The sequence below is a fragment of the Alligator mississippiensis genome, chromosome 2 (genome assembly GCF_030867095.1).
Source record: "Alligator mississippiensis isolate rAllMis1 chromosome 2, rAllMis1, whole genome shotgun sequence".
Classification (NCBI taxonomy): domain Eukaryota; kingdom Metazoa; phylum Chordata; order Crocodylia; family Alligatoridae; genus Alligator; species Alligator mississippiensis.
The window spans coordinates 302,513,431-302,539,645 of record NC_081825.1 but is presented as its reverse complement, the minus strand read 5'-3'; the positions used below and the strand labels follow the sequence as shown (position 1 = coordinate 302,539,645).

At 45.4% G+C, this 26,215-nt stretch overlaps 1 protein-coding gene across 3 annotated transcripts in view; it reads left to right on the top strand.

Annotated features, from left to right (window-relative positions):
* Nucleotides 1-26,215, top strand: part of MDGA2 (MAM domain containing glycosylphosphatidylinositol anchor 2) — a 692,671-nt gene that overhangs the window by 361,475 nt on the left and 304,981 nt on the right. For all 3 annotated transcript variants that reach the window (XM_019496066.2, XM_014601296.3, XM_059723426.1), the window contains exon 6: nt 8,674-8,943. In XM_019496066.2, coding sequence (XP_019351611.1) covers nt 8,674-8,943 — 270 coding nt within the window. The remainder of the gene's footprint in view (nt 1-8,673; nt 8,944-26,215) is intronic.

Below are 26,215 nucleotides of genomic sequence, written 5' to 3'. Positions count from 1 at the left end.
AGACTAGGGCTAGGTAAAGAAATGATTTGCACCTGAAGGAAACTGTGCAGGGATCATGTACACAGCCTTCATTCTGCTCTATCTCAAGCATAAATTATTGACAGGTAATATTAAAATGCATCTGTTAACAGCCTACGTGTGACTCACTGTTTAATCTTGAGAGCTAGAGAAAGGTGACTTAGTGCTGCTAACTCTGAATGCTCAGATGCACTGGCATGCATGGAGACAAATATGGGAGCCTTTAAACATAGCATTGTTCATTTGAAGGGATTAGGGAGGAACAGCATACACACCCATGGGCCCACTGGGCTTCTGGTTTGACATGCATGAAGTGTCTGCAAAGTGCTGATAGGGTTAAATGGGAAACAAGAGTGTTTCACATACTGAAATTCTGCACCTTGCATCATTTTTGGCTCTAACACGATTGATTAAAAATCAAATGGAAGTTTTGATCTTAATCTACAAAGCTTTCTCAGTGGCAGGACTTCATCTGAAAATATGTATTAGTGTGGATTAGCCAAATCAGCCTGGTTAGATTGCAGATGTCATGACTAAAATAGAATATGATGGTTGGATTCAGACTGCCTCCAGAAAGAAGTCTGCCAAGGGGAAGGTTGGGGTAGGGGGCGGTGGGAAAGACCAGAAACACTTCTAATCTGTGTCTCTTAGCTGCATAACATCGTTCAGCAGACTCACAGCTTAAACTGGCATTTTAGTGGGAATCAAATTGAAAAAAGCTTTTATCTCCTTCTAATTTCTCCCCCCACCCCCAAAAAAAATGCCATTCTCTTGTGCTTAATTCATTGTATCCTAGTTTATTCACAACAACACAACACTAGAGAATGATCTAATTTGGAAAATAAATATTCATCTGCACATTGCATTGCACTCTCCAGGAATCTGACGCCAGTGCACGAGCACGCTCTGCAAAGGCCTGAAGTCATGAGATAAGAAATATAGCCGTTGTAATAGTCAGAGCTGAATCCTGACAGTGGGTGGAATTAGCTGGATAGCAGAGAAATCTAGCAACTAATTATAGATACTTATGCTGAGTCAAAATGACATGCTAGAGGTGCTTACTGAAAGCGGTGTGTTTTAGATATTGTCACCGTTTCCCGTACATGCTGCATTTTGTAGGGCTTATAAAAGAGGAAATAGCAATTCCCTTCTTTCTACGCTGAAGGCTGAGCTACATGCTGCTCTTTCAGGGATGCTCTGTTTTAAACAAAATGCCTCCAGTTGGTTCCTGCCTTACTCAGAAGGGCACTGTTGCAGATGGGAATGAATTGCAATTCTGGGCTTTCTCAGGGTGATGCTACGCTCAGACCGTACTAAATCTGTGGCTGTTAAGTGCTTGTAAAGTCACAATGTCCTGTGAGTAGTCGCATGTTAAGGGTTAATAGCATTTCTTGCCTGCATGGCTCTGACTTGTCACTAGAGGGCTTGTGAGCAGGGTGTGACTAGGACCCAGGACACCTGGGCCCAGCCCCTGCTCTTGGTAGGAGGAGTTGTGGGATCTTGGAGGACTGAACATTGCTACTTTTATCTCCATGAAGCAGAAGTGAAGTTACCCTAACATGAGCTGGGTAGCACAGCCCAGAGTTAACCCTCACCTGAAGTGACATAACTTTGAGATGCTCAGATGGCACTTATCTTATTACATCTGTAGTGTGTGGACACATTTTAACTGCCCTTAGTGTGGTTTCAGTATAAAGTGTAACTTCACACTCATTTGTTTTCCATGCTCTTGAATTCAAAGCTGGTTTTGATGTAACCTGATAATTTACTGTGAGAGGAAGAAAGCTGCTAGGACTTTCAGGCTTAAGTAGAGTTCATAGGTTGCACTTTTAGCAAACATCATGCAAGCAGGCCCATGCACCTTAATGCAATACAAGTGGAGGTAAAGGAAGCTCTGCATGAATGAGGGAGTGAGCTCGCATAAATCACCTTACAGAGCTGGGTCTGAACTGGCACGATGCATGTTGTGTATCAGGAATTATGCTCTCAAATCTATGGGAGTTCACTTGCACTTCTGCCCACCCTTGGCTACATTCCTCAGCCCACCTTATAGGGCTGCACTTCTTCAGGTGTGTGCACAGTGAGGGTTGCTTCCCACAATAGGGCATCACGGTGTACACGCAAGCTTAAGGACACCCTGGCTTGAAAATCTGGCCATTTGCTGGATCTTGTTTTAGTAGTCAAAGACTTGTTAGTACTCACTGCCACAGTGGGCAGCCTCTGTTCATAGGAGAGTCATGTTGGGAAGAGAATAGTGATTTTTGGGGTGCTTTTTTGTTAAGGAGGTAGTGAGAGGAAGGACCTTGTATGTGATACATCAGTGAGGAAGGTTAATGAATAGTAACGATGATCTCACTTGCTCTTATCCACTGTTCTTCACTGTTTACTAGAAAAGACCAAAGACAGCTTACAGAAACATAGCTCTGCTCCTACAAAGACTTCTTTTTTATGCCCTTGCTTGTGCCATTGACTTTAAGAGGACGATTTACAGTGCCTAGACTTAAGTATACACGTACATTTTTGAAAGTTAGGGCCTTTCTTATCACTAAATCTTATTGGAAAATGAAAAGTGCAGGGTTTTGGTTTTTTTCTTTCCTTTTCTTTCTTTCCCTCTTACTTACATTACCCATCTTAATCCGGTATAAATCTCCTACACGACCCTGACTAGGCTGGAATAAACAAGGTCTGTTCGCTTGTTAGTGCAGCCCATCCATCACAGAGCTGTTGGGGCCGTGCCATTCTGGCTCGCCTTTGATATAGCTATTAAAGTTTTATGTCCTGTTTTCATTTGATACCTAGTAACCCATAAATCCAGCTGTGGATTTTTTTTCCTCTGTTCCAGAGGCCGAGTCTAAGTATTTTGGGTGCATTTCAATTTGCCCATGCTTCTGCGTCAGATGTCATTGATCTAGCAGCTGCTGCTCCAGGGAGAGAGACACCTCTGCCCTTCCAGCGCAATATCTATCTGAGGCAATCATCACAGGCATCAGGAGAGACCTAAATCTGCTCTTAGGTTCAGAGAACATCAGCACGGGGTCACGGATTAGAATATGCTTCTGTTCTAGCTCTGCACAGTCCCCTGGCAATTCAGTTTGCATTGCAAACAATTTGGGGCAGGGACAGTATGTGCAAGTGTAAAAAGCACTGAGATTATTGAGAGTGCTACGCACGTATCTTTGATGTGAATCACAAATGTGTGACTTGTTGCTGACTGTCAGACTTGAGAAAGAATTGCCAAAGTTGTTAGTCAGATTCAGTGCACAATGCACACCTTTTTTATTATTAGGTGTGGACACATCTATGTCTAGAGCCAGACTTTAATTTATCTCCATCTGTACATCAGCTGTGGACAACTTGCCTCACACATCCTACCTATCCTCATTTCTTCTTGGGATTTGGCAGCTTGCATGTAGTCAGTGGTTCCTGAATCATGGTCCTCAGATTACTGGTGTCCTACAAGGCCATCCTAAATGGTCTACATCTCATCTGTGAATTGCCCTGGGCCCCACATGTCTATTCATTTATGTGCTGGGTAAGAAATCACGGTGGTCTTTGAGAAATTGTGAATTCTGATTGTCATCTTGTGGTACAACCAGACCATCAACCATCCAGTCATAGAAAAATAAGGAAGAGACCTTAGGCAGTTATGACATCCAACCGCCTGCCCACACCAGGATCATCCCTGATTGGACAGTCCCAACCTAGTGCATGTCTAAACTGCTCTTAAACTCCTAAGGATGGACATTTCACAACCTCCTGAAGTAGCCTGTGGCAATGGCTCACCACCCTCATAGTGAGAAAGTTTGTCCAGACATACAACCTAAGTTCCCCTTGCTGCAATGTATAATATATCCTGTCCCCACTAAGAATAAGCTGCCACTCTCCTTTGTCTAACCACCGTTCAGGTATTTTAAGATTTATGAAATCCCTCTTAAACGTCTCTTCTCCAGACTCAATAATCCCATGTCTTCTGTCTTTTCCATGGACTTATTGGAACTGGGCTTACTTCTGAGGCCTCCGGTGTTTTTTGTTGCATGCCACTGAACTCTCCGATTTGTCTCCACCGGGGCCGTGCACAGGCAGCACACAAGCTGTGGGCTCCTGCCCAGCTCTCACTCCGTCCACTGCTGTCACGGTAGCAGCAGCCAGGGTCACTGGGCTTCCCCGCGCTCCTCCAGACTCTGCTTCCTGCCCCTGTTCCTGGGGGCAGGAAGGGGCCCTGGATGCCTCATCCAGATGCTACTAACAGCTCACTTGATGCTTTGGGGACAAGATATAGTGCTCAGCCAATAGTTACAGCCATGAGAGGGTTAACACAAGACCCCCAGCAAGAGGGTGGGCAGGGGGGATGCCTCCATCCTGTGTGTGTGTGTATATCTATATTCACTTGTGCACATAAATTTGGGGTCAGATTCTCTTTTTGGTGATGAGTATTGCAACCCCCTAGATATCAGAGGAGAAAGCAGGGGGGGAATGGGCAGAGAAGACCATGCCTAGCAGAAGCAGGGCATATGGCATAAGGATATAAAATGCTGAATGACAGAGGGTGAAGGTAGGCCAGGTACAGAGATGTGGAAAGAAACCCGATACCTTTATTTGGCATTGCCGACAATCGTTCCCATCGGGTGCTGAGTGAAGACTAGCGAGGCAGGGAGATTTTACTGTATGTTGATCCCTAATCTATGCTACTTTAGCATCAGCGTTTATAAATGAAATTCCAAGATGGGCATTAACCTATAACAGTAATTGTGCCAGCATAATGAACAGCAATTTACCTCTTAAGCCTTTTTTCTACATTTGATTTCTGTGGGTGTCTTTGAAGTATGAAATTTCCACCGGGCTTTCTCACATCTTTAAATAATTATCGTGCAGGAGAGAGTAGCTGGTCCTTGGATGAAAGTGCAGACTTAGCTGGCAGATATAACTTTGGGGTAGTGTGCCTTGCCTGTTAATAGTTGTGAAGGCCTGCTGTGTTCTCTGGGCCTTAAAGCACTTAGATGCCTAAATTGCCCTTCCGGTAAAAAGCCCTATGTAAACACGGAGGCTGTCCAAATGGCACACTACAGGGAAATATTTTTCAGTAACTTAAATAATACAAATCTGTACTGGAGGCATAATGATGTCAGTGGGATATGCTGCTTTTCAAATAGTGGTCTCAGATGGGACCTGTGGAAGTTGTCTCTAGTAAGGAATAAGGAATGCGTAATTCCTACAAGCCTAGATACATCTTGTGTGTGCATGCGGGGAGGCGGGGTACATCTAACATTTGAATACTGATGCACGGTTTGCTTCAGACCAGTACTGGAAAAGTGTTTATTATTTCAAATGTGAACTATAATAACAGACCTCGAAAAAAGGTCTCCAGCTTTTGTGGACACATGCTGAAGATCTCTCTTTAGTCTGTTTTCTCTCCCGGAGCACGTGTTGCAACTGGGGGCACAGCTGCATCTTGCGTCCTCAGGCTCAGCTGGGGACCCGTAGTGCTAGGTGCTGTACAAACACACAGCGTGTAGGAACACGTGCACTGATCTGGATCAGTTTGGAGGTTGGTTTGTGCCAATGCCGATACCAGGCTTGTCAGTGGAAAGCAAAGGGTTCCTTCAGTGGGCAGGTAAGGGATAATGCACTCCTTTGCACAGTCTTGTCCCTCGTGCAATATAATGACCATCGCTAATTTTAGATGCCTAGAAATATAGGACTGAAAGGCACTTCAGGCGTCAACAAGCCGCTCTGACCTTTTTGGAGAGGGAGAGATATAAATATTAAGAAAAGTAATAAACAGATAAATACATTTGTCCAGCCGCCTCCTGCTCAGGGCAAGACCGCCCCTGTCTGAACCATCTCATTCAAGTGTTTAACTTAACTTGCTCTTGGAAACTTCCAAAGGTGAAGATTTTCCAGTCTCGCTAAGCAGCCTGGTCCAGTGTTTAAACAAACTTACAGTGAGAAGGTGCTTCCTAACATCCAATCTGCATCTCCCTTGTTGCAATTTCAATCCATTCCTTTTTGCCCTGCCTCTGTAGATTCAGAGGAATAATTACCTCCCAGTAATCCAGTACCTTTTTTGGTATTTGGAGACTTGTTAAATCCCCCTCAGTCTTTTCTTCCCTAGACTAAATAATCCCATGCCTTCCACCCTTTCTTTATATAGTTCTCTGATAATTTTTGGTGCTTTCCTCTGGACACTCATTTGTCTGTGTCATTCATCAGATGTGGTGTGTAAGACTGGATATAGGAGGTTTCAAATAGCGGTCTTGATTGGGACCTGTGGAAGTTGTCTCTTGTAAGGAATGTGTCGTTCCTGCAATCTTAGAAATATCTTGTGGGGATAGGGGAAAAGCCCATCACCCCGTTGTAGAAAGAAATTGGTTTGTTTGTGCACAAGTTGCTCTTGACAAATACGTGTCGGTGGCTACTTATCCTCACGTTACATGTGCAGTAGCTGTAATTATGAGCTTCCCCTCCTTTGCAATAAGGGACCTGCACCTTGCTTGGTTTTCGTCTTACTTCATTAATTATCAGAATGTTGTTGTTTTTGTTGTTGTTGTTGTTGTCTCTTGCTGGCTGCATCTGAGTGTGTGCCTTGACCTCCCTGATTTTGCCCCTTCTTGTTCAGATGATACTCGTCCTAATGATGATATATATCTACATAGATTCCTGTCATCTCTATAAATGTCCAACCTGTTTTTAATCTTGTCTGGTTTGTGGCCTCAGTAACTCCTGAAGGCAGGTAGCCTTAAAGCCTAATTATGTGTGATGTCTGTTAGGTATGTGTGTCTGGCTCAATGGAAAGGAAGCTTTGCCTTCAGGTGACTTCCCCTGTGCCTGCTTGTCCTGGAAGAGGGCTTCAACCTGCACCCTTTAGGGAAGCAGCAGGGACAATGAAAGGGCTGGGTGCAGTGTGTGGATTTTGGGGTAAAAGAAAACCAGAGCACTGGGCTTCTGCTGGGGAAGGGAAATGTTGGGTTGCTCTGGGCATGGAGGTCCCCTGTGACTGGGAGGCCTCTAACGTTTCTGTTCCAGTTTATAGATAAGGATAACTGTAGCAGGTAGTGTCTCTGCACCTAGCAAAGTTTATCCCCTGGTTGAGAACAGTCAGAGATGGTCCTTTCATTGACAAGGGGAGACAGTGGGATCGTTCCTGCAACCCCATGCACTGGTGCAGGCTGGGGGTGACGGGCTGGGCAGCAGCGCTTCAGAAAAGGACCTGGGGGGACAGGGGTTCAAGAAGCTGAACAGGAGCCAGCAGTGTGCCCTCATTGCCAAGAAGGCTAATGGCATCCTGGGCTGCATTGGTAGGAGCATTGCTGAATAGAGGGGAAGTGATTCTTCCCCTCTATTCAGCACTGGGGAGGCCACATCTGGAGTCCTGTGTTCAATTTTGGGCCCCCACTACACAAAGAATGTGGACAAATTGGAGAGACTCCAGTGGAAGGCAGTGGAAATGGTTTGAGGGCTGGGGGATATGACTGGTGAGGAGAGGCTGAGAGAACTGGGCTGATTGAGTCTGGAGAAGAGAAGACCGAGGGGGATTTGATAGCAGCCTTCAACCCCCTGCAGGGGGGCTGCAAAGAGGATGGAGGTGGACTGCTTTCGGTGGGGGCAGATGGCAGGACAAGGAGCAATGGGCTTCAGTTGCAGCAAGGCAAGTTGAGGTTGGATATTAGGAAAAAATCTTCTCTGAAGGACAGTAGTTAAGCACTGGAACAGGTTACCCAGAGAGGTTTTGAAATGACCACCCTTGGAGGTTATTAAGGCCTGGCTTGACAAACCCATGCCTGGGATGATGTAGTTGGGGCTGGTCCTGCTTTGAGTAGGTGTTGGACTAGCTGTGACCTCCTGAGATCCTTTCAACCCTCGTTTTCTAGGATTCTCTGAGTTAAGGGAGAAGCCAGAGCATCGCTCCAGAAATGCAGAAGCACTAAAGGCCCAGATTATGTCTCAGGTGCACTGTGAGTTGTTTCAGCGCTGTTTCTGAATGGCATTAGAGAACAATAGAAGTGAAATCACAATGGCCAGATTCAAGCTCTGACTTACTGAAAAAGCTCTCTGAGCTGAAGTGATGTTCTCTGCCTACCTAGTCTAGCAACTGCAGGTGTTTCTTGGAAGTCCAGACTTACTGTAGCTCTTGCTGAGGTTGTCCAGCATATAGGACTTTTCCCCTGTGTGGAGCCCTTATTCTTTGGCCCACTGTCAATAACTCATGCCATTCTCTGCAAGGCTTGCTTTTGACAGACATGGCTAGAGTGAACAGCAAGACGCAGATCCAGCCTCATTTTAACTCATGGGCTCTCACCTTGGTTGATTAGCAGCTTTTTCCCATGGCTGGTCACATGGGGAAGGCTAAGGAGGTGTCTTATTGAGCTGAGAGGGGAGCATGTCTTGCCTGGGAGACCCAGATTGCACCAATGGCATGGGAGGGGAGTTTTGGAAGGTGGGGAAACCTTTTCAAATTGTCCATCACAGCCACTCCTCTCAGACTCAACCATAAAAAACACCCTCAACACGAATGCTAGTCAGCCCTCAGTGCTGAGCTACTGAAAACAGGCTCTAATCATGGAAAAAGCCTGGCAACCTGAATTTTAGGTATCTCGTAAAGTGGACAATGCCATCTACCCTCATGTGCAATCCGTTTCTTTTCCACCTGTTTTCCAGCCTCTCCATCAATCAAGCTCCTGGTGGATGACCCTATTGTGGTGAACCCTGGGGAGGCCATTACGTTAGTCTGCGTGACGACGGGAGGAGAACCGGCTCCCAGCCTCACCTGGGTCAGATCCATCGGGGTCCTGCCTGAGAAAATCGTCCTGAATGGTGGGACCTTAACGATACCTGCCATCACTTCAGAAGATGCTGGCACCTATAGCTGCATCGCCAATAATAATGTGGGCAACCCCGCAAAAAAGTCCACCAACATCATTGTAAGAGGTAAGCCTGGCGTGAATGCTCTCCGTTTTCTCCTTCGAGGGTTAGCTCACTTGGGACCTGCTGGGGCAGGGCAGCTGCCTTGCTACCTGTGTCCTACAAGGCCACATAGGTATGGTGGGCAGTTATCATAGGATAATGGTTTTATAAGTATGGGATTGAAGCAATCGTGACATGGGACCTGCTCTCTCTCCTACCTGGCATGGAAATGACTTTAAGGACCTTGTCTCAGGTCTAGAAGTAGTCCCTGTGGATTCACCTTCTTCTGCCAACCTGTAGAAGGAGAAATAGCAATGGGGGGACCACTGCTATCTCTGGGTGGGCCAGACTTGCTCAACATTTCTCAGACACGCAGTCCTCTTCTGTGATGTCTTTGGCAGTGCTCTGTGGAGCAGAGACACATGACAAACTTCTCGTGCTCCTCTGAATCCTTGATGCAGGGTCTTTGCAGACCTTTAGGGTCTCTGCTGACATGACATCACTGCTTGTAAACTTGTCTTTGTGGCCCTAAGGATTGGAAATGTGTCATACTTTTTCTTAAATCCAAGACCCAGATATAATCACACGAGTGAAGATCCTGCGTCCTCTGGCATTTTAGCATTGATAGTTTAATCCAGACCTGGGATAAACATCGTTCTCCAATAAGGATGCAGTAGAGACTATATACAGAATAATTGCTGCTAGGTGAAGACAAAATCTGTCCAGTTGTTTATGGCTTTCGGTAAGGGTCTAGAATCACTACAGAGATAGTCAGAAAGGAGAGCTCCATAGGCTGGTAAGCACCAGCACTGTGAATTAATCTACCTGAACTGAATAGTTCATCTGAAACTAATTTTCTGTAATCTAATCTGCCAATGGTACTGAAACATAAACTCCCACACAGTGGGCACTCTTAATAATAACTTGTGATTAATCATACTCGGGAGAATCTGCTGTATAAGGAGTAGCGGTGTGATTATTTTATGAGAGCCATAACCTCTGTGCACTCCTTATTGCCCAACATATTATACTTTTCAGTAGGACGATGAATTAGTGTCTGTTCCTGGGAGGGCGGTCAGTGAGACAGCATAGCATCAGGCCAAGTCTGTAGGAGTTTCTCAGCCTCTTGCAACAGCTTTATTTGTAATATTAGCTTTCTATTTGAAGTTCTCAACGTTTGGCTGAAAGGGTTTATTACCGAGGTGCAATGCCACTGTGTTATTTCAAGAATGCAGCATCAACATTAATTCACAGTGATTTAAAGCAGCAATAAGATTGGGTGAAGGAGGGTGGGTGTGAAATGCAGATTTGCTATAAATAAGAAGAAAGAAAAGACTTCCCATGCAAACAAATGTTGGTATTTTAACTGACCCAACAGAAGGCACCGTTAAGCCCAGAAAAGGAAAATGAGTTCATGACTCCCCTCAGAAACAAATTTCATGAGTCATAGCATCATCATATTAATATGCATATGTCTTTTTTTTTTAATTTCTAGAAGCCCATGACTTTGAGGTTCTGGATGCCTAGCAAAATATTTTAAACCTATCTGAGCTTCCTTTAAAAAAAATGTGATGGCTCAAGTAATTCTTCACACAGTGAGGTGAGGAAAGAAATAGAAAGCACCACAGCAAACCGCAGAGAGGACATAGCTGACTTTCAAGCTTGGTACATTGCTAACTCTGTGTGATGGAAGCAGAGTGTGTATGTGTGTGTGCATGTGCATGTATGTGCATGGGTGTGTGTGTGAATGAGAGAGAGGTGTCCAGTTCTCCTAAATTTCCGTTAAATGGAAAGAGTTAGCTTCGAAAAAAATACCACCTGTCTATCAGCATTTGAGTTTCCTTTACTACATGTTACCTCTGAGATGAATGCTGTTAAAATAGTGGTGGGGGGAAGGAGGGGGCAACATTTCTGGGTTTTTTTGTTTTGTTTTTGTGGGTCTTTCATAGTCCTTTGCATATTATCAGTCTCATGGCTTCCCCTGTGCATTCGTTCTTTCTTTTTGTTTGCTGGGAGTTTCCATGCAACAACTGAAGACAGTAAGCATTTACAGAGAACATGAAAACCTGACAGTTAAACCACAGGGACTCAGGGACAGGTGTTGGACCTCAAACTAATTTCAAAACTAACCAGGTTTCTATATGGTTACAGTGATCCCAAGTCCTTACTCTCTGTGCCTAGTGATGGTACTGTATTTACAGAAATACATGATGAGGTCCCTCCCTCCCCCTGCTTGGCAGAGAGAAAAAAAGTCCCTCATCTTATTATCACATACAAGGGATTCTCAGTAACTACAGTGTCTATCATCAAACTGCTGGCAAAAGCAGCATGTGTTCAGCAACAGAAACCAATTACGAAGTTGATTGAATGGAGTCAGCACTGAACATGACTGCAAAGCACATCCTGAATAAGGCAAAAATGCTAATAGGGACCTATCACAAGGATAGATTAATGCAGCACATCTAAACAAGACATATGGTAGTGCCCATTAAGTGCAGTCTGCCTCACTGCCAACTCTTTTTCCAGGTCATGGTGAGCCACAACATTGCATGAATTTTGACATCATCATTTCCACAGCTGAGCTGAGTCTTTCTTTCCCATTTCCAATTTTTCCTGTTTCTTAACAGTAACCTTTAATACCCGGCAAGCATCACAAAATAGGGACCCAAACAGTTCACCCAGAATCCCTTTGTTGCCCTTCTCTCTCAGCCTTGTGCATATGCTTACTGTGGCCCTGCCCTCCATGATGTGGAGCTGGGCCAGGATACCCTGTGTCTTATCTGCATATAATTTTTTGAGCATCCCAGGACTTAACAAGAACACGCAGCTCCAGTCATGAGTTGGGGGCTAACTAGCACCTGTATCCTTTGTGGGGAGTATCTGGAAACACATACTGAGCAGTTATGAGCTATGGGGTAACCATGGCTTGACATACTGTCGACTCTGGTGGGGCCCAGCCCAATGAACTGTGTGGTAAATCACAAGCCTTTGGCTTTAAACTAATATCTTGCATAGTTTATACTCTATATGAGTAGGGACAAACATGCTGCTTAAAGGTGCAGATAGAAGTGCACCTCCCAGCTGTAAATCGGAAGGATTTTTGAAAAGCGTTCTGAGTTACAACATTAGCTCAAAGCAAACAGAAGTTCACAGTTGTTTCTAGGGGAAGGGGAATCTAGCAGCAGACTTAAGGTCAGCAGCCAGGTTCCCATAGAAAGGGCCAGGGCTCTTTGCCAGTGCTTGCTGTTTTCAGACTGGGAGGGGGGAAAGGCAGTAGAGGAAGCTCTTTCTTGGGGCTCCCCAGCTGATGCTGAAGGGTGGGGTGGGTGAATTGGATCCCCCCCACCCTCACCGTGCAGGGGCTACATTACACCTGCCCCACCCTCCTGGGGGAGCTGAAACCCCCCCAGACAGAACTCCCTCTGCTCCCTTTCCCCCCTCCCAGTCTGAAAACAGTGAGAGGCTGGGAGCTCCTCAGACACAAATGACAAAAAACGCTACATTTTGTAACATCTTCCTCTGATACCTCATGCAAGGAATGGTTAGATTTGCACCCAGTCAGCCATTTTGAAGCTGTTTGCAGCTGTTAACTTGTGTTTGGTCACAGCTATAAGCTGCTTTCTGTGGCCAGATCAGGCAAAAACGGCCACTTCTTTCTGCCTCTTAAAAATGTATTTATGGAGGTACTTGTGCTAAAACTTGCAACAGTTTCTAAATCAGGTAGCATGCATCAATTGTGGACACACTAAGTGCATGGGTACTATATGTAAATTGCTACAGCCATGTTTAACTTCAAGGTTTTTGTTTTCAAACATGCTCCTCACTTCCATATACTCAGGGAGTGCAGGGTCTGCCAATATGGACAGGGGAAATGGGCTCCTAAGGGAAAATGTTGGGGGGAAACAGAGAGCAAAGGGGTCACCTAACTCCCCCCCCCCCATCCCCAGCCATTTATTCTCCCTGCTGTAGTAGTGAAAGGGGGACAAATTCAAGGCAAACCTCCAATAATTAGATGCTATACCTGGAAAAGTATAACAAATTTATAAATTGTTTACATATAGAATCCAATTATTGAGGTGTTGTCCTATATTTGCATAAAAACAGTAATTGAACCTTCATTTGTAGTACTTCCCTTGTCTTGGTTTTCAACATTTTCTTCTCATCTAATAGGGTTGGGTCTGTGTTGCAGCTTCAATCCAAGAAATGTGAGAAACGAGGCTTTTTCTGGTGATATCTTTCATTGGGCCGGCTCTATAGTTGAAAGAGTTGTTCAACGTTTCTGCTCTCACATTGTGCCCTTCCTCATCTAATGGCATTTAACAGCCACCTTTATGATTTAATTCTTGTCCTTCTAGACCCATTGAGACAGTGGAAGCCATTGTTGCAAATGTCACCTACCCCACTCTTGAAAAGTTGATTTAAAAACGGGATCATAGAAAATGAGAGTAGAAAGGGATCTCAGGAGGTCACATCTAGTCCAACCCCCTGCTCAAGGCAGGACTACCCTCAACTAAATCCTCCCAGGCCAGGCTTTGTCTAGTCAGGCCTTCAAAACCCCCAAGGATGGAGAGTGACCCACCTCTCTGGGTAACCTGTCTCAGTGCTTCACTACCCTCCTAGTGAGATTTTTTTTTTTTTAAGCTCTAACCTAAACTTCCCTTGCTGCAACTTGAAATATGATGCTTTTCAACTAGTACAGTGTAGGTCTCTGGTAAAAATGACCCATTTTGTCCTAGTCCTACATCACTGAGCATCTAGGCAGGCAGATTTCAGAGTAGGTAAGCAAGGGTGGCTAAAGGAAAGGCAAGGGAGCATTTTCCTGAGATTAGGATGGTGATTTGGGACGTGGTAGAAGTAAACCCATTGTCATCCTCTGCTATGGATTTTGTGTATGAAGTTGGCTAAGTCTGTCTTTCAGTAAGTTACTGAGGCCCTGTGGTACCAGGGACCAGAGGAGTGCTCATGAGACAAGTGATGCATTTATAAAGCATGTGAATGCATTCATGCAGGTGCCAGGTAATTTCCCCTATTTTCTGTCCATTGAATTGAGATAGCTTAAACTGCTGTGACTCCCAGCTCAATGAATGCTTGAGTAGAAATAGTCTCTAAGCAATTCTTCCCCTTTGTTACTTCACAGATTTTGGCTTGCAGGTTTTCTTGTGCCTCTGTAACAAGGAAATGTGTTTCCCAGTTTTCCCTTTGTTGGCAGTTCCTCTCGCTTTTTTTTCCACATGCGCCTACTGTGGAACGATGTACATGCACTGAGAACAGATAGTCTGGTGTTTCAGTCACAGCTTTGATCCCCTTGATACAATTTTTTTCTCTCCTGAGAACCCTAAAAATAATCCTGAAGCCTTGGTCCCTGAAATTATGAGTATTTGTAATAGCTGCACAAGAAAAAACAATGCATTTGTTCCTCCCTGTGGGGGCGTAAACCCCCCTGGAGAATCGATGGATATTGTAACGAGTTTAATGAGAAGACAGATCCTCACGTACAGCATCAGCCTCAGGAGTTTAAAAGGCTCCTGTTAAGATAAGGTACCATTCTTTTACTATGTTGAGATTTTTCTTTTAGCCGAGTTGTAAGCCAACTGAGTCAGCTTTCTTTGTTTTTCTGCTGCCAAGCTTTCCTCCTAGTGCCATTCCCTTAAAGCAGTCAGATAATGCTAATGAAATTTTTGCTGAGATGATAAAGAGAAGTTATTCTGAGTACTGCAATGTCATTCCTTAAGAGGCACAGATATAAGCAATATCTCTCACTCTCCCCCTTTGTTCTGAACAAGAGCTCACTAGAGGCAAATAAATGACTTGTTGAATCACAGTTTTACTGTTGGAGCAGCTGCCCCCGTGACAACTCCATGTGCTGTTTACCTGGCAAATCACCACTTATTGAGGAATGCGGTGAAATGCAAACGTTCTTAAGAATGCCATTAGTGGCTTGTTCCAATCCGCCTGCTGTTATCGCAGAATATTTAATTTCTTCAAGATAATATTCTTCTAATAGGCGGTTTGGGTCAAAAAGGAAAATCTAATTTCAGCAGAATTGGCCATTAACCAACTCTAATGATGAGTGTTTTCTTCCAAGTGTCTTCTATAGGTTGAGGTCTTTAAATGATCCATGCACGGTTGTCCATGGGTGTTCGCAGCAGCAGCATCCTCCACTTCCTTCTCCCTTGACCCCTATAATTGAGTTCATGTAATGACCACTGAAATAGCTTCATGTAACTACTTCTAATAAAAAAGTATGTGAGGATTTAGGGGAATTTAGGCTTGTTTCCTCCATGGTCAGTCAGAAAACACCAGGAAACTTTCATGAATACACTGTTCATCAGGTAGCAAGCCTTGTCTGGGTAACTTTCCACGAAAACTGATCCCAAATCCCCTGTGAGTATTCTCCATACAGGGCCTGGCTAGAAACATGAGAAATTTCCTGGACAAAGTTTTGGAATAAGAAGCTTTCGGGTGTACAATAGAAACTGAGCTCTAGCTCTAAGACATCTTGCCTTGATAAGAGTGGAGGAGCCTTCCTTGCTTTGGGCATGGACAGAAGTGCAGCTCCCTGCTGTCACTGAGAAGGCTTTGCAGGAAGTGCTCTGAGTTAAAACGATCCCCCGGACCAAACAGAAGTTCACTTTTGTTCCGTGGGGGAGGCGGATCTAGCTGCCGGGTGCAAGCCTGCAGCTGGTTTCCCCTGGCAATGACGCTTCCTCTCTCCCAGCCTGTCCCTGTTGCAGAATGGGAGGAGGAAAGGGAGCAGAAGGAGCTAGGGCTTCCCCGGCCAGCTGTGGAGGGTGGGGTAGGTGCATTTGAGCCCCGCCCCCCACCTTGGGGGGGCTCCAGTACACCTGTCCCACCCTCCAGCAGGGGTTAACCCCCCCCCCCGACTGAACTCCCTCTGCTCCCTTCCCCCCTCCCATTCTGAAAACAGCTCGAGGCTAGCAGGCAGCACAGACAGAAGTTACAGAAGATGTTCTGTTTTGAAACATCTTCATTTGACCCCTTATGCAATGAGAGGTCAGATTTTCACCCAATCAGCCATTTTTTTAAGCTATCGGCAGCTGCGCACTTGTGTTTGTTCACAGCTATAAACTGCTTTCTGTTTGGGTGAAAATTGTTACTTCTTTCTTCACTCTTTAACACTGTTTTGGTAGTTCATGACCTTCTAATGAATAAAAGGAGTTATTTAACAAAAGGAAAAAAGATACCTTTCCTTAAGGGAAAGCAAAAGATTCTCCCTGAAGAAAAGGTAACAATTGTCTGTTTCCCTGTTATGTTTGGGTATTCAACATGGAAAAAAAAAAGTGCACCTGCCTTGTCTCCCGTAACCTGGCTCTGTGTAGAAAATGTGTGCAAGTGTCTTTTATCCCTTAAATCTTCAGATGACCATGTTTCTTCCAGGCTAACAGAAAACAGGAAGAAGGTGGCCTCCATTACCAAATAGCTTTAACTGCACATAGGGCTGCTTCAAATTGGGCAAAAAAGCTGAGATCAGAAGCTCACTGAGTTTGGGTCCACTTAATTTATTACTTCGATCCTGGGATATAACCAGAACATAAGGATTGCAACCAGCAATCCCCGCCCCCTTCACATATACAGCTGGAGAGTGGAGATGCATTCTAGGTCTCTGGTGGGCTTTGTGCCACATCTGAGGATCACAGCCATGTAGCACACCTCCCATTTCAGATAAATGCCACCAGGAGACTAGACACTTGATTTTGACTATAACTGAGAAATCACAAAGAAGCCCATTGGATATTGAGAGCTTCTGGACACTAATTCTAGATGCCACAAATGCACCTAGGTTGTCCAAGGGTTCATGTATGCAGATTGGAAATAGGCAGGTGAATGTTGCCAGGTGCAGCACGGAAGTAATGCAGAAAATCCCACAAAGACTTTTTTGGAAGGAATCCATTCTCAGTCTTTCCTGTCTATATCACTAAAAACTGCTAAGCTCTTCTGGAAATAGGATCTTATGTGACTCATGCAAGGTCACAGAACAAGTCTGTAACTTAGCTGGAAATTAGGGTGTACAGTAGAAACTGAGCTTCAGCTCTGAGACATCTTGCCTTGATAGGAGTGGAGGAGCCTTCCTTGCTTTGGGCATGGACAGAAGTGCAGCTCCCTGCTGTCACTGAGAAGGCTTTGCAGGAAGTGCTCTGAGTTGAAACGATCCCCCGGACCAAACAGAAGTTCACTTTTGTTCCGTGGGGGAGGCGGATCTAGCTGCCGGGTGCAAACCTGCAGCTGGTTTCCCCTGGCAATGACGCTTCCTCTCTCCCAGCCTGTCCCTGTTGCAGAATGGGAGGAGGAAAGGGAGCAGAAGAAGCTAGGGCTTCCCCGGCCAGCTGTGGAGGGTGGGGTAGGTGCATTTGAGACACATCTTCCCATTCTTCTTCTAGAGCCTGAACTAAAAGACCATCCTCTCATGACATTGGGTAGCAGTTGTTGAAGTGGAAGATCTGGATCATGGATTTAATACCATTATCCCCATAGGCAATAAGAGGAAGATGATGTTGCTTCCAGGATGTTTACATGTTCGTTTATCAAGAGAATTTGATGGTTGATTCTCCATGATCCACTGTGGACATAAGATGACTGGCTCAACCCCTTCCACTTTCTAGCTCCATGAGAGAGTCACCAAATCCACCCTGCCTTTGCTTCCTGGACAGAATAATAGGGTTGAAAGAGGCCTCAAGGGTGGTCTAGCCCAACCCCCGTTACAAATGCAAGCTTGCAACTTAAACCATCCCAGACAAATGTCTGTACAAGTTCTTGAAAGATCCAAAGAAGGAGACTCCATAAGTTCCTTAGGCGGCTTGTTTTATTCTCTTCTACTGCTCTTGAAGTTGAGCAGTTTTTCTTGATATTGTATCTGAATTTTATTTCCTGTAGTTTACCTCCATTGCTGTAATCCCTGACTTCTATAGCAGGAGAGAACAATGAAAAACCATGCAATTATGGAACAAAAATAGGGAATTCATCTGTGAGATGGGAGTGCATAGACTGGAGACATCTGAGAAAAAGAGGGATATGGGCATATTATATTGATCATTTGGGGGATGAGCATGAGTTGCCAGTACAATGTGGCTGTGATAAAAAAAGCTAACTGCATTTTAGGGAGCATTAGGTGAGGTATGTGCACTAGAGATAAGGAGGTACTAGGGGTCTTGTACAACGCCTTGGCAAGATACTTCAAAGTCATTTCAAATATTGTGTGCAGTTCTGTTCACTAGCGTTCAAAAAAGATCAACTTAAACTGACACGTGTTCAAAGTAGCATCCCTAGGATGGTGATGGGAATGGAGATCTTTTCTTACACAAGAAGATTTAAAGAATCATGACTTGCTTAGTTGAGCAAAATAGAGATTAAAGGTGGATATGTGCAATTTATACAAGGACACACATGGGGCGAATATTAGGAAAAGCAAAGAGCTTCATAGGCTAAAAGCTATCTTGGCACAAAATCAAATAGCAAACACAACTGGATACAGATAAATTTGGATTAGAAACAAGAAGATTTGTCTCAGGGAAGTGAAGTTTGCAGTGATCTTCCAAGCAAAGTGCTAAAGGCAAGAAACAAACATCTAGCAAAGAGTGAACAGAATATGTTTCTGGGAAGGATGGTATGGCAGGACAAAGGAGTTTGGGCACATTGGGTAGCATGTGTGATGTTGAGTCAGGTGTTCTTGGTCCTTTCATTCATAGAATCACAGAAAATGAGGGTTGAAGGGAGCTCAGGAGGTCACATCTAGTCCAACCCCTGCTCCAAGCAGGACCAGCCCCAACTACGTCGTCCCAGCCATTGTGGAATAAACATCTCTCTTTGGCAGTGTGATGGGTGTCAGGCAATGTTATGCTTCAGGCTTTGCTAGTTGTCATCTAGGGCCAGGAAGGAGTTTTTCCTCTTATAAAAACTACTAGTTTCTGGGGAACTTTTTTTGCCTTCCTTTAAGGCATTGAGATGTTGGCTAAGACTAGGGGTTTTGATTGATGTGCATTGATACTCCTGGTTCCAAAAACCCAGAGGTTATGAACTAAGAGGGTCTTGTTCTTCTACTCAGGCTTCCCAAATTAGATGAGAGGAAGGATTTTTTTCCCCTAGGTTAGATTGGTTTGGACTGTGAAGGGTTTTTGCCTTCCACTGTGTTGTAGGGCAGGGCCCTTTTCCTAGCATTAGCTGAGCATATATTAAGTAGCTAAAATATATGAATCAACTGTCCTGTCATCACAGTGGCAGGGTACTAGAAGTGGCTTTGTTATTCCTGCATGCAATGGGGTGTTCCTGGCTTTTCGGATATTGTTTTTCGTAGTTATGCTGGAGAGTTTGAAGCAGTAATTTTGGGGAATGTTTCAGTTAATGATACAGGGGACTGGACCTCCTGGCCCAGGCTGCCCTTCCAGTCTGATGTTCCTGCCGTTCTCCACCCTCCTTCGTAGCAGCATTTCAGCTATTTTTTTTTTCTCCACACTAAAAACCCAATTCTGTAAGCATCTCCCCACAGTGCCAATTTCCGGACCTTTAATTTTCCAGCCCTTTTTATTTTTATTTTACTTGTCTGCATTCTTATTCTAATACAGTGCCCAAAACTGGCCACCATGCTCCAGCTGAGGCCTCCCGAGCACCGAGTCGGATGGCGCTGTCACCTCCCGTACCTTGCAGATGATGCTTCTGTTAACACCACCCAATATTGCAGCTGCAGCACGTTGGCGATGCATCACTCCATGCACCTTTTCAGCAATGCCGCTGCCTGCCCGATTATCCTTTACTCTATCTTGGTGAAGTTGCTTTACTTCTCCCTTCCTCTACTGCTGCATCTCTGCAGTTAAAAGCGTCAAAGCAACTTGCTGCAAGTGCTGGTGGAGTCCTGCCCGAAGGATGAGCCAGGGAGGAGGACATGGCTTCCTTCTCGTTGGCAGGGCCATTCAAGACTAGCTTCACCCTTGCGCCCCAATCTACTCCACCTGAGAATTCAGTAGCATCTCATTCCTACAGCCCAGCTCTGCCTCCTCATAGCTTAGAGACTGCTGATGAGGTTTTGATGAACAAACACCCCCCTTACTAGCCAGTACCCTGACAAGCTGGTAGTATGAGATTCTGCTATTAGACTTTATCCAGAGGAGCCAACCCCACCTCTGTTGTTTCTGAAGGGCCAGGCTTAGCTGAGACTTGATAAATGGCTACAGTGCTCTGCTGTCAGGGCCAACACCCGTGTGTATGAGGCTGGGCATGGATACTAGAGTGTGTGTACATTATATAGGGGTATATTAAATAGAACCCAATTGAACCCCATGGTGCTACTGTTCTTCTTTCCCTTCCCTTCCCTTCCCTTCCCTTCCCTTCCCTTCCCTTCCCTTCCCTTCCCTTCCCTTCCCTTCCCTTCCCTTCCCTTCCCTTCCCTTCCCTCTTTCTTGCCTTGCCTTGCCTTGCCTTGCCTTGCCTCCCCTCTTCCTTGCCTTGCCTTGCCTTCCCTCTTCCTTCCCATGCCTTGCCTTGCCTTGCCTTGCCTCCCCTCCCCTCTTCCTTGCCTTGCCTTTTCCTCGCCTGGCCTGTGCACATCCTCACCAGTGCCATGGCACTCGCAGGAGGGCGACTAGGAACCAAGCCTCTCTTCCCTCCTCACCCCCTGTCCTCTCCCCTAAACACTTCCATTCTGCATGGGTCAGTCAGGGAATAAGGCCATGAAGCTACCTAGAGGACACGCTTTCCTTCCTCCTGTTGCTTCTGAGCATGCCAGTGACTTTCATTTTCATTTTCAAAATCCATGCAGCAAAGCTGAGGGAGAAAGGGAAGGGGGGGGCTTGTTTTCTGATTGCCTGTTTTCCTTCTTGTCTGTGACACCTCAAATGCAGCAGCATCCTGTAGCTGGAAGAACCGTAATGGTGCAAAGTTGAGTAGAGGAATGAGAAATGTAGTGAATCCTGGTTGGCCTGTAGTGGATGAAGCTTTATGATATTGTACATTCATTCTTCAAGACCCACAGGAGTTCCTGACCCCTGCCTTTTTCCTTCCTTTCTTGGTGTGCATCCCCATGGGCTCATAACTACAGCAGAGGGAGAAATGGTTTTCTTTGCCATGCAAAAAAATTCCAAGATCCCCCCAAATGGTCCATTTTTATGTTGCGGTGAAGTGGAGACCTTCCAGAGTATTTAAGGCTGTGCTCTGCCAGGTTCAGGGTTGGGATTTGAACCTCAGTCAAGCACATGCCTGGGGAGAGCCCTCACCAGTGGGGTACAGATTCATAGATAGGGTCGATGAATCTATACCCTGGGGTATCTTGGGGTTGTTGGTGTGACTCCACTTCACGTAACCTGCTAGGTATTTCACTTGACACAGAGCAAGCCATTCACTCTGCAGCCCAATGGTTAGGGCATCCAGATAGATGAAGGGCACTGGTGGATGTGAAACCAAAACTGAAGCATGCAGATTTTCAGAGGGAAGGTGGTCTGGGGGAAGCATATTCAGCTGGCACTTAGTGGACAGAGATGTGCCAGGGCAGCCACTGGCTTCCTCCGTCGTCCTGGGCAAGTCACAGAATCGCTCTGTGCTAGATGTCCCCTTCCTTAACTGAAGTGAGTGGCCCTGCCTCACTGCACAGAGATGTTGTGAGGGTAAGTGCATTGAAGTTGTTCAGGTACTACAGCAGTGGTTCTCACCATTTTCAGACTCAAGGCACCCCTTGTTAGACTTAAAACCTCCCTCGGAAAAATACCAGTGCATAGTTTTCACTTTTTTTTCGTTTTGTTTTTTTTGACTATGGAAAAATAAAAGTTCATTTCTGTTGAAAAAAAAATCAGATCACAAGTGTTCAGAGTGCTCTTAACAATGTGGATTTCAGTTTGAAATCCTTGAGTTTATCTTAGGAATCACTTTTGCACACTTAACAGTGCTGACATTGTGTATCACCTTGTGGCACCCTTGATGGCATCTCTAGGGTGCTGTGGCACCCTGCTTAAGCATCACTGTATCAGTGGGCACATGAGTAATTAAGATACTGGCCAACGATTTAGCTTGCACCTGGATTTGATGTGCAAAATGTCTTGCTGTGTTATGCGTTTCCCTAGCTATGTGCCCATGTAGGGATGCCTGAAGGGGACTCTGTTCTGAGAGGTCAGGTGCTTGCTGCTTTCTGAAAACCAGGTCTTTTTTAAGGCATCTCAGATTACATATCCCAAATTACTAGTGACTTCTGGAAATCTGGGCTTGGAGGTATAAGAAGCAAAGAACAGTTCCCTTCCTCTTCACTGCTGGTGTGTCTGTTTTGAGTGTCGGTGAAGGACAAAAGTTAGTGACTCCCTTCAGCACAAGGGCAGAAGTGCTAGGTAGTGTTCCTGGAGGGCATCCTAGTATGAGAGAAAGCAGAGAAAAGGATAGCCAGAGCAATCCTTTACAGGGCTGGTGTGAACACACACATTACTAATATGGAAAGTTAGTGTGTGTGTGTGTGTGTGTGAGAGAGAGAGATATGTCATTCACACCAGCCAAGAGAATCACTGCATCCCCGGCAAATGCTAAAATGACCCTGCCAACGTTTATCTGATATCATTGTTCCCCTTTTAAAGCAAATGTAATGGCAACTTGCATGTGCACGGGCGACCTCAAGGCTTCCCCATGTGAATCTGTGCAACATCATCTGAAATCTGTTTCCCTAAGGTGGACTTCCCAATCAGCTGTGTTTTATGGGGAAAAAAAGGAGAGAGAGAGAGAAAAACAAATGTTATATTCATGCAGAAACTTTTGCCAAGCGTTCCACCTCGTATCTGAAGAGCTGAAGGTTAAACAGAGGAGCAGAACAAACTGTGCTGACTGTCAGAAAGATGCTCAAGGAGACAGAGGTGGAGAGTCAGGATTACTGGCGTCCTCCTTTCCAGTTACTAAAGGGGGCGAGGATGATGTGATGAGATTTGCTGCTGCGGTTTACTTAGAACAAATACCAGTCGCTTCTAAAAAGAGGTGAAGAAACAAGGGAGTCCAACTGAAAGGAATAAATTGTTTATGTTGCTTCTACAATTGGCTTAAAAATGAAGAAATACTGACAGTGAGAGAAGAGAGAGGTGCTTATTTTATCAAGGCAGACCCCCCCGCCCTTACTATCCATTGACCTTTAAAAAAAAAAAAATTCCCACTGCTGGCAGCAGAAGCCGAGAGCTGGCTTTAAGGGCTTTAGATGTATGGTTAAAGTGGTTAAAATGCTAGCAGCCAGTGGGAATTTTGATATCACAGGTAGGAAATATTAAGGGGGAAAAAAAATCTAGCGTAGAAAAATTTTAGCAATGATAAAGAAAGCACACACTAGGACTCACCCTGAATGCCAGAGCCAGGTGATTACCCCACAGTTCAGTGCAAAGATGAGATCTGGATTTGAACAGCCGGGGTGCCATTTGTCCCTCTGCATTATCATCTTCCTGGCAGCTCACTGTTGTCCTTGCAGGGGGGGTTACATGCTGCCTATCTGGAAAGCAGTGAGGCAATATGACATGCATTTCCATGATTCTTTCTTTCTGTGTTAAAGACGCACGGAGCAACAGAACAAGGAGCAATTCATAGATGTTAGGGCTGGAAGGGACCTCAAATATCATCAAGCCCAGCCTCCTGCCCCAGGGGCAGGAAGAAAGGTAGGGTCAAAGGACCCCAGCACAATCAGCATCCAAGTGTTTCTTGAACGAGTCCAGAGTAGGTGCCAGCACCGCTTCTGGAGGGAGTCTATTCCAGGCGTTGGGGGCTCGGACAGTAAAGATTTTTTTTTCTTATGTCCAACCTAAAATGGTCTTGGAGGAGTTTACGACTGTTGGTCCTTGTTTTTCCTTGGGTTGCTCTGGTGAACAGATGTTCCCCCAGATCCTGATGCACACCCCTTGTGTACTTATAGGCAGCCACCAGGTCCCCCCGGAGCCTGTGCTTTTCCAGGCTGAAGAGTCCCATGGCTCTCAGCCTTTCTTCATAAAGCTTGTTCTCCTGCCCTCTGATCATGTGCGTGGCTCCTCTGCACTCTCTCAAGCTTCTCCATGTCTTCCTGAATTGTGGAGCCCAGAATTGGATGCAGTGCTCCAGCTGCAGCCTCACCAAGGCCAAGTACAGCGGGAGGATGACATCCTGAGATGTACTTGAGAACCATCTATGGATGCAAGCCAGGGTTTTGTTTGCTTTACCAGCTGTGACATCACATTGGTGGCTCATGTTCATCTTGTGGTCAATCATCACCCCCAAGTCTCTTTCAGCCATGGTACTAGCAAGCGTGGCACTGCCAAGCCTATAAGTATGCTGTGGGTTTTTGTTTTGTTTTTTCCTGAGGTGCAGTACCTTGCATTTATCGGTATTGAACATTATCAGGTTTGTGTCTGCCCACTTACTAAGCTTATCCAAGTCAGCTTGGATCATTAGCCTGTCCTCAGGTGTGGATGCTATGCCCCAAAGTTTAGTGTCATCAGTGAACTTAGCTAGCGTGCCCCTGGCACCAATGTCCACATCATTCATAAAGATGTTGAAGAAAACCAGTCCAAGGACAGAGCCCTGGGGGACACCACTCGTTATGGAGCGCCATGATGACTTGCTGCCATCAACCACTACTCTGGGTCTGACCTCGGAGCCAATTTCACAGCCACCAGACTGTGGTGTAGCCGAGGCCACATTTGGTCTTGAGTTGCAGCAAGGGAAGTTGAGGTTGGATATTAGGAAAAACTTTCTTGCAAGGAGAGTAGTAAAACACTGGAACACATTACCCAGAGAGGTGGTGAAGTCTCCATCCTTTGAGGTGTTTAAGACCTGGGTAGACAAAGCCTTGGCTGGGATGATGTAGTTGGGGCTGGTCGTGCTTTGGACTAGATGTGAACTCTGATGTCCCTCCCAACCCTCATTTTCTACAGTTCTATGACACTAGTTATGTATTATTCTCTCAGAGGCTTAGTTTTATTTTTGTTTGGGGATTTTTTTGCAAATGGCAAAGGGATCTTTTCCTTTTAATTCTTTCTGCCATCCCTGGGGGTTGCAGCTCCATAGACTCTTTGTTTGTACTGCCTTCATGCCTGCTGGAAGTAGGGACCCTTGGCAAATACCCACACTCCTAACTGGCATTGCTACAGAACGCATTTCTGGACACGTGTAGACGCTTCCCACTACACAAGATGCTTCCTGCACGTTAGCCTAATAACACTGTGCAGTAGTGTGTCACAGCACAAACCTTGCTAATAGCCACTGCACATTGTTATTAGACTAATGCACAGTAAGCATCACTAAATAACCATATGCCAGCACTACTGTGCAACAACTCTAGCTACTGTGCATTTAGTTAGTACTTTATTAAGGAAGTGCTAAACTAAATGCACAGTATCTAAGGCGCATTAATGAACATGTAGATGTGCCCACTGTTTATGCACAGTCTTACATTCTGCATCCACGTGGTGCTGACACCTGTGATACCTCCTGGTTGTAGTGGGGCTTAGGAGTCCTCAGCATTGGGCAGGAATTAGCTCTTCTTGCTTTACTTTGATTTTTTTTTTTTTTAATTTATCCATGTGCATGTTTTTCAGCATCCAGTGAATGCAGAGTCCGGGCATTCTCCTTTGGGTGGGCTAGAAAACAAGAAATAACTTTTTTTTCAAAAACAAGTTCAAGGTACCGTATGTTGTATTTAGGAGGAGTAGTAAGGATTCAGCCATAGCTGTTGGAGGCAACCATACCACAACCCATTCATAAACCAGTCAGGTTTGCTGCAAGCTACTTAGGTTTTTTTTTAGTCCCAAACACTCCTAATGGAAGACTGTTCCAAGGATCTCCCTGCTGCGATGGGTAGAGGTCTTCTCTTTACTCTTGCCATGATTTATTTGCATGCAGCTTACATCCAGTTGTGCTTTCATTTAAATGGGTCTTCTCTCCCCTTGGTGATTACTTCTCTGATACGTTCAGAGGGAACAACCACCATCACTCTCCATCTCTGTCCTGTTTGGCTAAAAAGAGCAAGCTTTATTACTGCAACATATAGTGAAAATGAGATCATGAGTGACTGGTGCTTCCTGAATCTGGGGGGGTGGGGGCACCTGCAGAAGCTCCCAATGGCGGTGGCCCTGCCAGGGGGGGCACCGGCCCTACCAACAGCATCAGTGTTGGCCATCAGGGGGGCACCAGCCCCATAAGGGGGGCATGTGCACCCCCTACCAGTCACCTATGAATGAGATTGTTATATGTGGGAACAACCCTAAGAGAGAAATCATACCAACAGCTGGAGGCCCCACACTTGGAATGGATGCAGAAGACTGCAATCCATGATCTAGCTATGAGTGTTTCAGTGACGAGACTGAAAACC